Source organism: Pongo pygmaeus, chromosome 2 (genome assembly GCF_028885625.2).
Source record: "Pongo pygmaeus isolate AG05252 chromosome 2, NHGRI_mPonPyg2-v2.0_pri, whole genome shotgun sequence".
Lineage (NCBI taxonomy): Eukaryota > Metazoa > Chordata > Mammalia > Primates > Hominidae > Pongo > Pongo pygmaeus.
The window spans coordinates 145,195,430-145,213,954 of NC_085930.1; the positions used below are offsets into that span (position 1 = coordinate 145,195,430).

General features: G+C 36.8%; 1 protein-coding gene across 10 annotated transcripts in view; it reads right to left on the bottom strand.

Moving 5' to 3' along the window:
* The window catches only part of STAG1 (STAG1 cohesin complex component), a 406,778-nt gene that overhangs the window by 196,488 nt on the left and 191,765 nt on the right, over nt 1-18,525 (bottom strand). For all 10 annotated transcript variants that reach the window (XM_054482540.2, XM_063662185.1, XM_063662190.1 and 7 more), the window contains one exon: nt 1,662-1,738. In XM_054482540.2, the coding sequence (XP_054338515.1) occupies nt 1,662-1,738 (77 nt within the window). The remainder of the gene's footprint in view (nt 1-1,661; nt 1,739-18,525) is intronic.

The window sequence follows — 18,525 nt, forward strand, 5'->3', positions numbered from 1 at the left end:
AACATACCATAATAGTTAACAATATTTACAGCAGTATTTTCTTTTAAGTATATATTTGGCCGGGCATGGTGGCTCATGTCTATAATTCTAGCACTTTGGGAGGTTGAGGTGGTTGGATCACCTGAGGTCAGGAGTTCCAGATCAGCCTGGACAACATGGAGAAACCCTGTCTCTACTAATAATACAAAAATTAGCTGGGCGTGGTGGCACACCCCTGTAATCCCAGCTACTTGGGAGGCTGAGGCATGAGAACTGCTTGAGCCGGGGAGGTAGAGGTTAAAGTAAGCTGAGACAATGCCACTGCGCTCCAGCCTGGGAGACAGAGTGAAACTGTGTCTCAAAAAAAAAAAAAAAAAAAAAAAAAAAAAAAAGAACACCTATATATTTATTTTCCTGAATTTCTCAACTTCTAGTTATTTAATAATCCTAAAACAAAAGTAATGCTTTCTTGTTATTTTCACAGTGTTTTTATTTCTGTTTTTATCTCATTCTATTTTCATACGTGAAGAGTTTTACTAAGTTAATTCTTGGCTTTCTTTTAATTTTCTTTAAACCAGTAGTTCCCAAGCTTTGGTATATATTAGAATCACCTGATGAACTTTCAAAAATCCCAATACCCGGGTCACACACTGTTTGTCTTAACATATGTGTTTGTATTACTTTTTCCAAGTTAAAATTAATAATAATAAAACCCCGTGCCCACTCCCTGTCAAAGAGCAGACCTAGAAAACAACCAATATTTTAGTGCTGAAAGTCAAGAAAAAGAAACACATACCAAAAATAGAAATGTTATTTAAATCAAAAGGCAGATTGTTAAAACTGGAATTAATGGTAGCCTAATACATAATATAAATTCATTTCACCATAAATACAATACAGAAATAAAACTGTGGAAATGTTTCAGCATTTACAATCAGTGTAAAACTGCTCAAGAGAGTATTTCTGTGAAAATGAGAAAAGTGATTAATTTGTGAAGCCAAGCAAAGAAAACATGTATTCTAAATAAAAATAAGAATACTTTCAAGTAGAGTGTCCCAAATAGAAGCTTAACATTCACAGACACACACAGACACACACAGACACACAGACACACACACACACACACACACACACACACACACACACACCAGGGTTTTGGGAGAATTTCCATGTAAAATAATTTTGGGAAATTCTGGGTTAAATGAAGTGTAAGCAGGGCTTTTCTTAATTAGGATGTCTTGGAATCTTAAATAACATAATGTGATTTTATAATCTCTGGGACAGGTATAATATGTGGTCCTGCTTAGAATTCACTGACCTCCAAACCGTTTTCCCTTTAAAGCATTTAATGCAACTAGCATTCCACAAACAGAAAACTGTTGGAGATGCATTTATAAATTTGGGAATTTGAGATGGTCTTCAAAATAAATATCAAGAATCTACTTTTACCTCATATCACTAATTTTCTTATCCTGCCAGTAATTATTCAATACTCCACACAACATAATCAAATCTCCAAAGATCATTAACTTTGGAATTAGTACCATAGATTATCATACATAATTAAAAAATAGATTTTCAGTTACACTAAACATCAAATCAAAACAAAACCTGAGATAATAAACATATTCATCATGTGAAAGTATAAGTAAGCAATTTGTATGAATATTGGAATGGTATACCTCATCAAATTCTTCAGTCATTTTTCTGATGATTTCTGCATTCTGCATATTTCGAAACATCTCTATTCTCACAGTACCTGTGGAACAACAGATTTTACATTAATCTTTCAATTAATCTTTCAGATCAATTTCCACTCTCTCAAGCATTAACAAGTTATCTGTGAGAATCCCAAAAGAATAACCTTCCAACATATATTTTATATTAAAACATAAAATGTTGTTTGATCAGGCCCTTCTGACACGACAGTACTCCTAAGAAGGAAAAGGAAGAATTTTGAAATTGCCATTTTTAACTATAAATAATTCCATAATTAGACACAACATCAGAAATCTACCATAAAGTTCTAGATAGTTTAAATTATGTTAAATTGCTGATAAAAGTATATAATTTGGTACAATCTCTATGGTATGCAGTTTGGTAATGTGTGCCAAAACTACAAATTTACATACTCTTTGATCCACAGATTGTACCTGTAGCAAAACATCCACTAACACATGTGCAAAGTAATGAATGTAAAAGGTTAACCCTGAAGCACTGTTTGTAATAAAAAAAAAAAAAAAAGGAAAGAAAGCCTATATGCTCATAAAGATCAGATGAAATAAATAAAAAGGTGATATTAATGACGATGGTGGTGGCAGCTAACGTTTGGGTGCTTACTATCTCCGAGGCACTTGATGCTTATACATTTAATCTTTACAACAACCTTATGAAGAATGTACTATTATTTCTGAGACAAGAGGCATCTAGAGGTTTAGCAACTTGCAAAAAAAGTTTCCCGGTATCAGATCCATGGTTTACATGCAGGCAGACTGGCTGCTATGACTAACCACTACTCTTTATTGACTCTCAGTCAATGGAATCTATCAAAACTATAGATGGAGCTATCAAAAAATAAGCTATCTATGACTGATATGGAAAGATCTATAGGATATATTCAAACACAAAAAAGAATGGATATTGAAATATATTTGATTGAACATACATTAAAATATTTCTAGAAAGATACTCTAGTAAAACTGGTTGCCTCCAGGAAAGATAAATGGGCAGTTGAGGTTTAGAAAAATAAGGGAGACTATATTCATACTTTTTGCACTTTAAAAATTTGAACTACTTGAATATATTACCCAAACAAAATTATGAATAAATACATTTCAAATAAAAAATAAAATATAAAAAACTAAACTGAAAGACACTGCTCTTAAACACTATCAGGCATTTGTATAGTCCTTATCAATATGCACTCAGTAGAAGGCAAGAATAAGAATCCTTAACACAAGTTTGCCAGAAATACTGTGTTTTTGTTATCTGCTATCACAGGGCACAAAAGATGGAATATAAGGCTGGAAAACACACTCTTGTATAAATATCTATATAGACAACAATAAAAACAGACTGTAATTGTAGTTGCAGTGATTAAAACATACATCAGAAGCCTCAGGAAATAAGTCATCCTAGAGTGGCTCAATGTCTTTAGAATAAGACATAGTAGGGTTTCTCAGCTCCATCAGTTACCGGATATGGGACACAAGAAAAGTCACTTAGTCTCTATGAAACTAGGATTTCTAATCTTTTAAGTGGTGATAATATCACTGCAGAGCAGAGAGCTTTTCTTCAATGTTCTAACTGCTACTGCCTGGAACATTACTTAGCACATGGGAAGCATTCAAACAAATGAATAAGGATGATAAGAGAATTAAATGAGATAACAAATGTAAAGTATTTGGCATTGCACCTGTAACATAAAAGATACTCAGTATTAGACTCTCCTACTTTGGGCATTCATTTTTTTTTTTGATACATTATCATGCCCATTTTGGAAGCAAGCTAAAAGCTCCAGTTCCTAAGTTGAGTTCTACAGGAAGTCAGATTCCTATGTATGCACAGATTCAAATACTGTTTGAAGAGACGAGCTACCTCTTTTATCCCAAAACCAGGGAAAGTAATTCCAGTGGTTTTCCCATCACCTAGACCTATAGCATCCACCTCCAGAGTAGACATATCAGGTCCAACAGCACTAAACACCCCGTTCAAAATACCTAGTACCTATCACAGGGGTAAGTTAAGACAATGAAGAAGTAAATTATCAGAAAAGTCAAGAAGGACCCAGCAAACTTTCTTATCCTCATATATATGAACCACACAGTTTAGAGAAATGTTTCAACCCTGTCCCTCCTCAGTCATTTTCAATTCTCCTCCTCCTCTATTCTATGATGTCAGCCAGGGCATAAATTCCAAGCCTTCTATACATCCCTCCAACTAAGTACACAAGTACGTAGAAGATTGAAAGTAGACAGAACTTTACTCAGCAGTGAAACAATTTATCCAAATATAACACAATGCTCTTTTAAGTTTATATTAATAATAGCTTTTGGCCATGCGTGGTGGCTTACACCTATAATCCCAGCACTTTGGGAGGTTGAGGTGGGCAGACTGCTTAAGATCAAGCGTTTGAGACCAGCCTGGGCAACACGGCAAGACATCATCTCTACTAAAAACACAAAAAAAACAGTCGGGTGTGGGTGGCACATGCCTGTAATCCCAGCTACTCAGGAGGCTGAGGCACAAGAATCTCTGGAACCTGGGAGGCTGAGGTTGCAGTAAGTTGAGATTGCACCACTGTACTCCAGCCTGGATGACAGAGCAAGACTCAAAAAAAAAAAAAAAAAAAAGTTTATAGCTTTTATGACACACCATTCTTGCTTACCTCAAATTACTGAAGTCTAAGCATGGTTGAAATACACTAATACTGTCTAACACACTTAGCAAAAGAGCCTTCCAAATAGTAGATGCTTTCTAAGTAACTGCTCCATGTATAAATCATTTTAAAGCTTTTCTTTTACAGAGTGGATTATAGTGCCTTAATAAATAAAATGTAATCTAGTTATGTACTAGAGATAATCCAAGCATATGACAGGATCATTTTTATTGTCATCTAACTTTTTATTTCTTTTTTTTTGAGATTGTGTCTCGCTCTGCTGTCCAAGATGGAGTGCAATGGCGCGATCTCAGCTGACTGCAACCTCAGACTCCTGGGTTCAAGTGATTCTCCTGCTTCAGTCTCCTGAGTAGCTGGGATTACAGGCGCGCGTCACCACATGTAATTATTCTCTACTAAAAACACAATAAATTTTGTATTTTTAGTAGAGACAGGGTTTCACCATGTTGACCAGGCTGGTCTCGAACTCCTGACCTCATGATCCACCCACCTCGGCCTCCCAAACTGCTGGGATTACAGGCGTGAGCCACCGTGCCTGGCCATTTGTTGTTTCATTTTTACATAACCTAGCCTGATAAAGAGCAAACTGTAAATCAAGACTAGATATAAATATGGATGTATTGCTAGAAAAAATCTGAGTCAGGAAAGGAGAAGAAATGTTGAGTCTACTAAAACTCAGAAGGATTCACTAAACAAATATCAGTACACCAGAAATGTAGAACTGTTATGCAGTGACTACATTTAAGAGTCTTTTTCAAGATTTGAGGAGGGGGTCTGGGGGAGAGGTAAAGAGACACTTTGATACCTTTCAAGCTTAATCGTAAATATCTTGGGATGCATGCGATCTGTCTAAATAGTATGTGCAAAAATGAAAAAAAAACCCTCACAAATTATTATGAATAAAGATACATTTTTGATACTTATAAATTTTTTTAAATGCCTTGAAAACAGAAATTGCTGTGATTACATCTCCAATGATGAGTCTGTCTCTAGATGGCAGCCTTCACTTTATAACAGTCCTTGTGGGGGAGGAAAAAAAACTAATGTATTTTTTCCTTTCTAAATACAAAAGATAAGTAAAATATTAAAGTAAATGTTTTTAAAAATCACACCTTGGCACATAACATGTAAGTACCGGTTAACTAATCTTTCAAGACTGCACAGGATGCAGTCCATCTACACCAAGAACAGAGAAACTTTACCAAATACTAGAATATCAAATTGTAGAGCTTGTTTGAGCCATGCTAGTATAGCCCAGGGCCAAAAGCAAGCACTATCCTAGCTAGAGCTATAGAACTGTTCAAAGATGTCCAAAGTATTTTCACCGTATCTTCAAGAACTATTAAAATAAGTTCATATCAGTGCTAATGTTGTTCACGTAAGACTTAGAATAAATGACTGTAAGAAAAATAATGTCTGTCTGCCACCTCAGTTCTATTACGACTATTAATAAGATTCAAGATAGGCAGGGTTTCTTGACCTGTGGCACATGGATTCCAAAGTACCTATGAACCATTTTAAAACATATGAAAATTCATGTCTATGTATTTTTGTAGAGAAAGTCCCAAAATTTTCAGGATATTATTAAAGAAAATTGAGAACTCAGGCAAAAATTACGCATTAGAGACAAAATGTCAACCAAAAAATATTAGTCACAGGGAACTAAAGGGAGAAATAAAATGATAACAATAAAAAGTAATTCTAGAGAAGATTGTTACCTTTCATCGCATGGTATGGGAAAGCAAGGAGTAGAAAACGGAGAGTAGAAAAGGCTGAACTCTTCTCCTTTCTAATTAATGAGGCCATGAGTGAAATAATCTGATATAGGGAGAGCCAGCTTTCATTTCTAAATTCAGGGGGAAAAGCACAGGGAAGCTGCCCACATTGTATACAAATCCATAAATTATAGAGCAAAAAGTTTTATCAAGTACCTTGTTTATAGATGACATTGCATAATTGGCTCCAGTTACATAATTTAAGATTTAAATATTTGAAACTATTTAAGATTCTTTGACAGTTTCTTACCAGACTGCATAAATGATCAAGTCCTGTTTCTTCAACCTGTGCTTCAAAGCTATGTCACTAGGGGTCCCAGATAATCTCGAGTATACTTTGACGTCTCTCACAACTTTTTTCAGGTGCCACTAAGACTTTCTCAACTCATCTTTTGCCTACAATACCTATTTTTCATTTTACAAAACTTTTATGTATGTGAGGAAAAGAACTGGTTGGGTTTAGTATTTCAGTCGCAAGGAATTTTTCTTAACTGAATTCCTATAGCATTTTTAAAAAAATATGCTTTCTATTTTAGGATAGTTTTAGACTAACAGAAAAGTTACAAAGATAGTATAGAGATCCCATACACATCAGATGGATTTCCCTTTTGGTGTTGTTTTCATGATAGTAGGTGAACCATCATGAGATCTGGTTGTTTCAAAGTGTATATAGTACCTCTCCTCCCTCTCTTCCTCCTGCTCTGGCCATGTGAAGACGTGCCTGCTTTCCCTTCTGATTCTGCCATGATTGTATGTTTCCTGAGGCCTTCCTAGCCATGCTTCCTCTACAGCCTGCAAAATCGTAAACATTAAACCTCTTTACTTTATAAATTACTCGGTCTCAGATATTTCTTTACAGCAGTGGGAATGGACTAATAACACCTCAAGTTTATTCCCAAGTATTTTATTCTTTCTTATGCTATTGTAAATTGGAATGTTTTCCTAATTTTCTTTCAGTAAGTTCATTGTTAATGTATAGAAATGCAACTAAATTTATATGTTGATGTTGCATCCTGTTACGTTGCTGAATTGATTCATGAATTGTAACATTTTTGTGGAATAATTACAGTTTTCCTTTTTTTTTCCCCCTTGAGACAGAGTTTCACACTTGTCACCCAAGCTGGAGTGCAATGGTACAATCTCGGCTCACTGCAACCTCCGTCTCCCAGGTTCAAGCGATTCTCCTGCCTCAGCCTCCTGAGTAGCTGGGATTACAGGCACCCGCCACCATTCTGGCTGATTTTTAGTAGAGACAGGGTTTCACCATGTTGGCCAGGCTGGTCTTGAACTCCTGACCTCAGGTGATCTGCCTGCCTCAGCCTCCCAAAGTGCTGAGATTACAGGCATGAGCCACCATGCCCAGCCTGGTTTTCTATATATAAGATTATGTCATCTGTTAACAGAAACAATTTCACTTCTTCCGTTTTTTTTTTTGCTTGCCTAACAGCTCTGGGCAGAATTTCTGGTAATAAACAGAATAGAAGTGGTGAGAGTGGGCATCCTCACCTTGTTCCTGATCTTACAGAAAAAGCTTTTAGATTTTCACCATAGAATATGTTAGCAATAAGCTTTGTATATATGGCCATTATTGTGTTCTACTTTCCTCTATTCCTAGTTTGCTGAGTTTTTCCTTTTAATGTGAAAAGCGTGCTGGATTTTATAAAACTCTTTGTCTGGCATCTACTGAGATGACAAAGTGATTTTTATCCTTCATTCTGTTAATGTGGCATACCATATTAATTGACTTTCATTTGGTGATTTAATATGCTGTTAAATTTGGTTGCTAGTCTTTTGTTTAGGATTTTTTGCATATATACTCAAGAGGGATCTATACTGGCCTTTTTCTTTTCGTGGTATCTTTTTTTGTGATGTCTTTGCCCGGCTTTGGTATAAGAGTAATGCTGCCCACATAAAATGGGTTTACAAGCGTTCCATCCTCATCAATTATTTGGAAAAGACTGAGAATTGGCATTAATTCTTTAAACGTTTGGCAAAAGTCACCAGTGAAGCCAAATGATCCTGGGACTTTTCTTTGTTCTCCCAATCCGCCCACTGGTTATAGGTCTGTCCAGCTTTTTTTTTTTTTTGAGACAGAGTCTCACTCTGTCGCCCAGGCTGGAGTACAGTGGCGCGATCTTGGCTCACCGCAAGCTCCACCTCCCAGATTCACGCCATTCTCCTGCCTCAGCCTCCCGAGTAGCTGGGATTACAGGTGCCCACCACCATGCCTGGCTAATTTTTTGTATTTTTAGTAGAGATGGGGTTTCACCGTGTTAGCCAGGATGGTCTTGATCTCCTCACCTCGTGATCCACCTGCCTCAGCCTCAAAAATTGCTGGGATTACAGGTGTGAGCCACCGCGCCTGGCCCAGCTTTTCTTTTTCTCCATAACTCAGTCTTGATAGGTTGTATGTTTCCAGAAATTTAGTCATTTATTCTAGATTATCCAACTTATTGGTGTAGAGTCGTTCCTTGTAGTCTCTTATGATGTTTATTATTTCTGGGACATCATCTGTAAAGTCTCTACTTCCATTTCTAATTTTCACACTTTACTTGTTTTTGATGACCACAAAGGTTTTAAGAAGCAGTGGTCAGGTATTTTATATAATGTCTTTCAATCTGTCTGATGCTTTTCTCACGGTTAGACAGGGTTTATGGATTTTTGGAAGGAAGGTAAAGAGAGAAATTGCCATCTTCATCATATAAAATCAAGTCACTATCAGTATGACTAAACACTACTGATTATTAATCATGAACATCTAGATGCAATAGTGTTAGCCAGTTTTCTCCTTTGTAAATTACACTTCTCCACCTCTTTCCACACTGTACTCCTTAGAAGTCACTATGCACATCCCACACTTAATGGGTAAGAAGTTATGTTTCATTTCCTTTAAGATGATTTAGGTATCTACATAAATTTTTTTAACTCCTTTTTTTTTTTCTGAGAGACAGAGAGAGAGAGAGAGAGTGAGAGAGAGAGAGAGAGAGAGAGAGAGAGAGAGAGAGAGAGAGAGAGAGAGGGAGAGCGAGAGAGCGTGCTCTGTTGCCCAGGCTGGAGTGCAGTGGCACAATCCTGGCTCACTGCAGCCTTGACCTCCCAGAATCAAGCAATCCTCCCACCTCAACCTCTCCCACCTCCCACCTCTGCAAGCTAGGACTATAGGCAGGCATCACCACATCTGGCTTATTTTTTTTTTTTTTTTTTTTTCGGCAGGGGGAAGAGGGGAGAGAGATAGGGTTTCTCTGTGTTGCCCAGGCTACTCTAGAACTCCTCAACTGAAGCGATGCCCCCACCTCGGGCTCCCACAGTGCTCGAATTACAGGCATGAGCCAGCCTGCTCTGCCTCTTTTGAATTTCTGAATAATTCATGTGTCTATTCTCAGTTTGTTTTTTTTTTTTTTTTTTTGAGACAGGATCTTGCTCTGTTGCCCAGGCTGAAGTGCAGTGGCAAAATCATGACTCACTGCAGCCTCAACCTCTTGGCCTCCTCCCACCCAGCCTCCCAAGCAGCTGGGACTACAGGCGCACACCTGGCTAATTTTTCTGTTTTTGTAGAGACAGGGTCTTACTATGTTGTCCAGGCTGGTCTTAAACTTCTGGGCTCAACTGATCCTCCTGCCTTGGCCTCCCAAAGTGTTGGGATTATAGACGTGAGCCACACTGTGCCTGGCCTATTTGAGAGAAAGACATGAGAGAGAGACACTGAGAGAGAGAGAGGCTGAAATTGAAAAATATTAAGGCAAAATACTTCATATTCCAATCTCTTATTTTATAATTTTTATCCTGTTCTCTGCATACCCAACAGCTTTTCTTTAACTGTAAACCCATCAGGATTACTTGTGGTTTTTTTGTACACTCTACCTAAAACAGTACCTGCACGTCAGCCTACATTTGAAAGCCTTTTCAAAACCATGACAATAAGAAGCAAATGAAACCCTCAAGTAGGCCCAAGAAAATCAAAACCTATGAAAGCAGAAATTACATTACAACAATATACAAAGTAAATATGCAAATTATGCCAAAAGCATCAACGTTTCAAAATTATTCATTTCCACAAAAAATGTTTTTGAAAAATTTCAGCATTACAAGTTACATTTACACACACATATACATATCATCTGAGGGAGAAATCACTTTACATTTATATATACAAGTTCAGTTTATGATAATGATATTGTAAACAATATTATTTATACAAATACTTTCCCTGAAATGCTAAATAAAATATAAACAGCATTTTGAAATCATCTGAAGCCATATGAAGCAGGAAGATATTAGGAGGACAATAAATAAAAGCAGAAATTCAATATATAGAAGCAATGCTGAAATCACTTTTTCTACGATGACCCTTGCTAAGCCTGTTTGCTTCAACTGGGCCATCTGAGGTAGAGGGTCTAGAAGAAATAACTCTATAAAGTGGGGCCTCAAAGGATCACATCTTCAGGTTAAGGCTAAACCAGGGGTCAATTTATCACCTCATACTGTGGGGAAAATTAAGTTTTTCTGGTACTGCAAAGAGGGAGATAAATGTATCTAAGAAGTTATAATCAAAAACTGGTGTTCTAACAAATAATTGAAAGAAAATCTCAAACTCTCTATTCAATTACAAATGGTCCTAGATTGGTAGCACCCCCGGACACCTGTAAGGCAAATGCTAAATGCTCTCTTAGAGAAATGTAACTTAATACTAGGATTCAAATAAATTTGAGAGGAAATAAAGAACTTGGAACAAAAAGCAACAAAATACACCAAGAAGAAAGGCATCATGCAAAAAACAAGCAAAAACAAGACCACAGAAACAGGCTCACAAAGACTTAAAATACTAGAATTATCAGATAGAGATTAGAAAAGAAATAAACTTACCATGTTAAAAAATAAAAATACAAGTTTGAATATCCACAGGGGAACAATTCCATGGACCAAGTAGTTATAATTTACAGAAATGAACAATACACTAACTGAAATAAGGCTTAAGGGATTGGCATAGATTAAAAGAGTAAAAGAACTCTAAAATGGGGGAGATATTATTCAGAAAGCTGCACAGAAATTCAAAAATATGGAAAGATATACAGAAGAGAGTATAACAAATTTACACAAAGTTCCTGAAGGAGAAGAGAAATAAAATGGAAAGAAAATTTAGAGATAACAATTAAGAAATTTTAGAACGAATGAAAAACAATACCCCCTGCCCCTGTCAAAATATATTCTATGCCTACAGCAAAAAATAATGAAACTCAGAAAACCAGAAATAAAGAGCAAAAATTAAATTTTGGGCCAGGCGTGGTGGCTCATGCCTGTAATCCCAGCACTTTGGGAGGCCAAGGCAGGTGGATCACAAGGTCAAGAGATCAAGACCATCCTGGCCAACATGGTGAAACCTTGTCTCTACTAAAACACAAAAAATTAGCTGCGTGTGGTGGTGTGCGCCTGTAGTCCTAGTTACTCAGGAGGCTGAGGCAGGGGAATCGCTTGAACCCAGGAGGCAGAGATTGCAGTGAGCCAAGATCGCGCCACTGCACTCCAGCCTGGCAAGAGAGCGAGACTCCGTCTCAAAACAAAAAGTTCAAAGAAGTAGAGAAAAGAAAGACAAATTCTTTGGTATTCAAGTAATTTAAAGACCAGAAAGAAGAGAAAAAGAAAACATAGAACAGGAGGGGCAAAGAACCACCACTGGTTCAATACAAAACTAATTATAGTGATTGTATTAAATGCAAAAGGGACTAAATGGTGCAATTAAAAGACAGACTGAATTAAAAAAATACGATCCAGCTATAAGTTGTAACAAGAGGCATCTAAAAGATACAGGAACAATAAAAGGAAAAAATATAGAACACCAGAAAAACATGAAAAGTGGTAGGTTTCATTAATATTCAAATGAAACAGACTTTTAGAGAAAAAAAAAGTATTGCCAGAGATAAAGAGGAACACTAAATATAAAATATTGAGTTATGTAAAAGCTGGATGTCTGTATACATCTAATAACATATCAGGGAGTAGAGGGAGAGACAGATAGACACAGGAGGGAGGGTAAGGAAGGGGAAAGGCAGTTAAGAAGAAATCAAGGAAAAATACATAAATCTATAACCATGATGTGGGATTTTAACATACACCCCCCTCAGTAATCATCAGAACAAGCACAATAATTAGAAGGACATAAAATATTTTAACAAAATTACTGAGCTAACAATGGACATACTACACCTAAAAAATGCATAATACGCCTGAGTTTTAAGGGCACATGAAACATTAGCAAAAACTGACCATACAACCTTGAGACAAGTCTACACAAAATGGGACTGCAAATTACAGACCATTTCCTTTTGCCTCAAATTCAAGGAAGCTAAAGAAGAAAACAATACAAAAAGTTAACCAGAAAACTCTCATGCTTGAAAATTTAAAAATATGCTTCTGAACAGGCACAGTGGCTCATGCCTGAATCCCAGCATATTGTGAGGTTGAGATGGGAGGACTGCTTGAGTCCAGGAGTTCAAAAGTAGCCAGGGCAACATAGCGACCCCATCTCTAAAAAAGAAAAAAGAAAAATAGCTGGTGTGGTGGCACACACTTGTGGTCCCAGCTACTTGGGAAGCTGAGGTGGGAGGATCATTTCTGCTCAGGAGTTCAGGCTGCAGTATGCTGTGATCACATGACTCCACTCCAGCCTGGGTGAGACCCCATCTCAAAAAATAACCCAAAAAATAAAACAAAACAAAAACCATTAAAAAAAAAAGAAGAAGAAATATGCTTCTAAATAATCCATGTGTCAAGAAAAAGCTATAATTAGGAATTAGAAAACATTTAAAATTAAACTAATGAAAAGGGACATCTGTAATACACAACTATATATATACATATATGCGCACACGCACTCAGGCACACACACCACACACACACTATGTATATATATAAATATAAATAAAATAAATATATATATAAATATAAAAATATATAAATATATTTATATATATAAATATATATGAATATATAAAAATATATACATATATACATATATAAATACATATATGAATATATAATAGTATAAATATATAAATAATATATATGGAATATTATAAACAACTTTATAACATAAATTTTAAAATTTAGATAAAATGGAGAATTTCCTAGAAAAATCTGGTTTATCAAAATAATAAAAACACCAGAAGCTGGGCATGGTCTTGCATGCCTGTAGTCCTAGCTACCTGGGAGGCTGAGGCAGGAGAATCTCTTGAAGTCCGGAGTTCAAAACCAGCCTGGGAAACATAGCGAGTCTCTAAATAATAATAATGATAATAATAAAATACCTCAATAGTGCTAAATGAGTTTTTAAAAAGTGAATCATGACTGGGCGCAGTGGCTCAAGCCTGTAATCCCAGCACTTTGGGAAGCTAAGGCAAGCAGATCACTGGAGGTCAGGAGTTTGAGACCAGCCTGGCCAATATGGTGAAACCTCATCTCTACTAAAAATACAAAAACAGCCGGGCATGGTGGCTCACACCTGTAATTCTAGCTACATAGGAGGCTGAGGTAGTAGAATCCGCTTGAACCCAGGAGGTGGGGGTTGCAGTGAGCTGCGTTTGCGGCACTGTACTCCAGCCTGGGCGACAAGAGCTAGACTCTGTCTCAATCAATCAATCAATCAAGTATACAATTTAATGGTTAAAAAAAAGAATCAGTAGCTTGAAATCATCCAACAAAACACTTCAGGGTCTAGATGCCTTGAATTCTACCAAACATTCTGGAAAGAAATAATTCAAAAAAAAAAAACAGAAAAAGAAGGTATTGTTTGCAATTCATTTTGTGAAATTAGCAAAGTTTTCATAACAAAACCTGAAATGGAAAGAATGAAACGGGAAAAGGACAGGCAATCTCACTGATAAATACAGATATAAAAACCCTAAGCAAGATACTAGCAAACCAAACCTAGCAATAATTTAAAAAATATATCATGACCAAGTCGAATTCGTTCTAGGAATGCATATTAAATTTTACATTAAAATATCAGTGGTATACATGCTTTTCTGTAAACCTAAAACTGCTCTAAAAAAATAAACTCTATTTTTAAAAAACTGTTACTTATAATGAAATTTTTAAATGCTGAAAGTCCAGAAATAAATTTAATAACGGATGTATAAGACCTTTTCACACATACATCCCCTTCAAAAAATCCTCTAAAATACTTGACAGAGGGGATGAATATATGCAGAAATAAACACAATGATCACAAACTGAAAGATTCTATTTTATCAAATGTAAATTCATCCCCACTGATATACAGCAGTAGTTGTTCAAGCAGGAATGGGGTTCTACTGACATTCAGTGAGTAGAGGCCAGGGATGCTGCTAAATATCCTACAATGCAAGAATGCTTCCCACGACAAAGACTTTCCAGTCCAAAAACTCAATAGTGTCAAGATTGAGAAATGCCAATATACATACAGATTCAATATAATTCCATTTAAAACTCCAACAAGTTTGCTGATAGCACTTGACATTTGTTTTTTGTTTGTTTGTTTTTTTGAGACAGGGTCTCACTCTGTCACTCAGGCAGGAGTACAATGGTGTGATCATAGTTCACTGCAACCTTCACCTCCTGGGCTGAAGCGATCCTCTCACCTCAGCCTCCCAAGTAACTGAGACTACAGGCACACACCACCACGCCCCACTAATTTCTGCATTTTTTGCAGAGACAGGGTTTTACCATGTTGCCCAGGCTGGACACCAACCCCTGGGCTCAAGAGATTCACCTACTTCAACCTACAAAAGTGCTGGGATTACAGGCACGAGCCACTGTGCTTGGCCCACAAACTAGTTTCTAAAATATATACAAAAATACAAAAGCCAGTAAGTTTCTAGTCAAGAAATTTTTTGGCCAGGAGCGATGGCTGACGCCTGTAATCCCAGCACTTTGGGAGGCTGAGGCGGGCAGAACTCTTGAATCCAGGGGTTCAAGACCAGCCTGGGCAGCATGTTGAAACCCTGACTCTGCAAAAATACCAAACAATTAGCCAGATGTAGTGGTGGTGTGTGCCTGTCGTCCCAGACACTTGAGAAGCTAACGTGGGAGGATCACCTAAGACCAGGGAGGTTGAGGCTGCAGTGAGCCAAGATCACACCACTGCACTCCAGCCTGGGTTACAGGGTGAGACACCATTTTAAAAAAAGAAAAGAAAAGAAAGTTAGCTTTCCATCTAAGAGACCAATTAGCAGAATAGAGAACCCAGAAAAAGACTCTCCTGTAAAGGGATATTTCATATATGCTAATGGGGTCATTGTACAATCGAGAAAAACTGAAGGACTTTTCATACTTAAAAAACTGAAATCTAGATGACGTAAAAACCTAAATTTGAAGGACTAACCTATACATAACTAACTAAACTTCACATACACTAGAAAGCTTTTATAAGAAAACAGGAGAGTATCTTCATGACCACGGTGTAAATAATTTTTTAATTTTTATTTTTACTTATTTATTTTTTTGAGATGGAGTCACACTCTGTTGCCCAGGCTGGAGTGCAGTGGTGTGAGCTCGGCTCACCGTAACCTCAGCCTCCCAGGTTCAAGCGATTCTCCTGCCTCAGCCTCCTGAGTAGCTGGCATTACAGGTGCCCACCACCATGCCCAATTTTTTTATTTTTAGTAGAAACAGTGTTTCACCATGTTGGCCAGGCCAGTCTTGAACACCTGACCTCAAGTGATCCGCCTGCCTCGGCCTCCCAAAGTGCTATTACTGCAGGCATAAGCCACAGGGCCTGGTCAATAATTTCTTAAACACGACACAAAAAGGCCATAAAAGAAAAGACAAACAAATTTGGTTACATTTAAAAATTTAAAACTCATGTTCATTCATTCTTTCAATAAATAATTATAGGTGCTAGAGATGCAAAGAGAACAAAGACAGACAAAAATCCCTTCCTTCAAAGGATAATGTATCTAAATAAAAGAGAAAAAGCAGGCTACAAGATGGAAGAAGAAAGCTGCAATATATATAACAAAGGAGATTAGTATTAACACTTTTTAAAAAATCCTGGTCAGGTGCGGTGGCTCACGCCTGTAATCCCAGCACTTTCAGAGCCCAAGGTGGGCAGGTCACCTGAGGTCAGGAGTTTGAGACTGGCCTGACCAACATGGAGAAACCCCATCTCTACTAAAAATACAAAAATTAGCCAGGCGTGGTGGCACATGCCTGTAATCCCAGCTACTCGAGAGGCTGAAACAGGAGAATCGCTTCAACCTGGGGGTGGAAGTTGCAGTGAGCCGAGATTGCGCCGCTGCATTCCAGCCTGGGAAACAGAGTAAAACTCGTGTCTCAAATAAAATAAAATAAAAATCTTACAAAACAATAAAGGACAAAAGTTAACCTCCCAATACAGTAATTTGTAGAAGACTTTAAGCAGTTCATGCAAGAGAAAATTCTCATGGTTAACTGTTATGTGACAAAGTAGTCCACCTCAATAGTAATCAAAGAAATATAAATTAAAACCACAATGTGATATTTGTAATCCTACTCAACAACATAAAACTAAAAATACTGGCAATACTATCTATGAGCAAAATATGTGAAGCCATCAGAATTCTGTGACATCACTTGACTAAAGCATGAAAAGTTAACAACTACTTCAGAGAAATTTGGCATCATCCAGAAAAGTTGCATATCTTATAACCCAGGAATTCCACCCCTCAGTACACAAACTAGAGCATCTTGTGCATGAATATCAAATTAATATATGCGAAAGATAGCTTTTAGTAACACTGTCTACATTACTCAAAAATTGCCTTCAAGAATGGGAAGTATAAATAAACTGGTATATTCATATAAGGTATACTTTACAGTAGTTCTCAAAATGGGGTAATTTTGCTTCCCAAAATTGAACACTGGAAACTTTTGCAGACATTTTTACTTGTTACAACTGGAGGAGAGGGAGAAAGAAATGTGCTACTGGCATCTAACAGGTAGAGGCCAAAGGCACTTTATATTCTGTCTTCTGTATATATAAGATGTCACAATTTAAAAGGATTTAAGAAAGATAACACTGAACTACCTATCTATTTATATATATACATACACATTGTACAGGTGAGGAGATAAGAATTCATTAAAATAGACTGCTAAAGAGAATACTGATTAATATATAATAAAGCCATATAAGTACTTGTTAGTTTCTATCCCCCAGATGCAGATACTAAAACAAGGATGCCAGTGCAAGTAATTTATTTAGAAGGACAACCCACAAAATACCAGTAATGCAGTAGATGTGAAACAATAAAAAGAAAAATAACAATAAAAAAAAGCAGACAATAAAGAGTATGTTATCTAGCCAATTACAATTGTAGGTAACTGGAGCCTAACTAAGCTCCTTGAGAAACTGCAGTCAGAGTAGGCCATGCACTTCAAAATGATCCCACTGACAGGCAAAGGAATTGAGGTATTTATACACTAACTCCCGGTCAGTCACTTGTTAAAGCCATGGTGCCCAAACTGTGCACTGAGATGTCCCAAGGGACTCACACAAAATGATATGGGCAATGTGGATATTTTAAATATTCAAAGGAAAACAATACAATATTTGATATTTGTCAAGTACCACAGGAACTATTAGCATGAGGCAACTTGCAATCTCAACATCTGGTCCTTTATTCCTGTTGATAATGCCCTATCTTTGAGAGGCTGAGTTTCAACAAGGGCTATCAAAAAACCAATATAAAACAGGAAATGAAGATAATTTCAAAATGTGAGAAGCTATACAATGCCCAACACATCTGTACACACATTAGTAAGTAACTGCAGTTATTTGAGAAATGAATACAATTTTTTTCAATTATGTATGTCATTTTCTAAATGGCTACTAAGTTGTGAGGACCTAAATAGTTTGGACATAACAACTTCCTGAAAGGAACTGTTAGGTATTTCTTTTGGCTTATAGGTGCCATGAAAAAATCACTGAGACGCTAATTAGCCAGCGAACTGGGTTAAGTTCAGGAACTCTTAGATTAAGTGCTCCTAGGTGATTAATTCTCTGGCAATTCTGCACTCCTAGAAAGCCCTGAGGTATCTGGAACTTCTCTGTTAGGCACAAGCAGAGCAAAATAGCAACATTCCTTGTTATATTCAACTGAGAAAGAAGGTTGCTTTTAACCACCAACTTTCAAGTTTGATCAACAACCATTATTAAAAATAAGCACATCTGTCAATGAAAACTACTTATCAAAAACCATATATTTCTGAAATTAGTTATGTTTAAGTACATACCAAAGTAAATATGTACGTGTATCAACAAGGTATACTTTGAATATATGGAGAACATATCTTCATTTTGCTATGCATACTTCCCTGAATACATGCTATAATTCTGTGTTCTTAGTTCTCTCATAACTT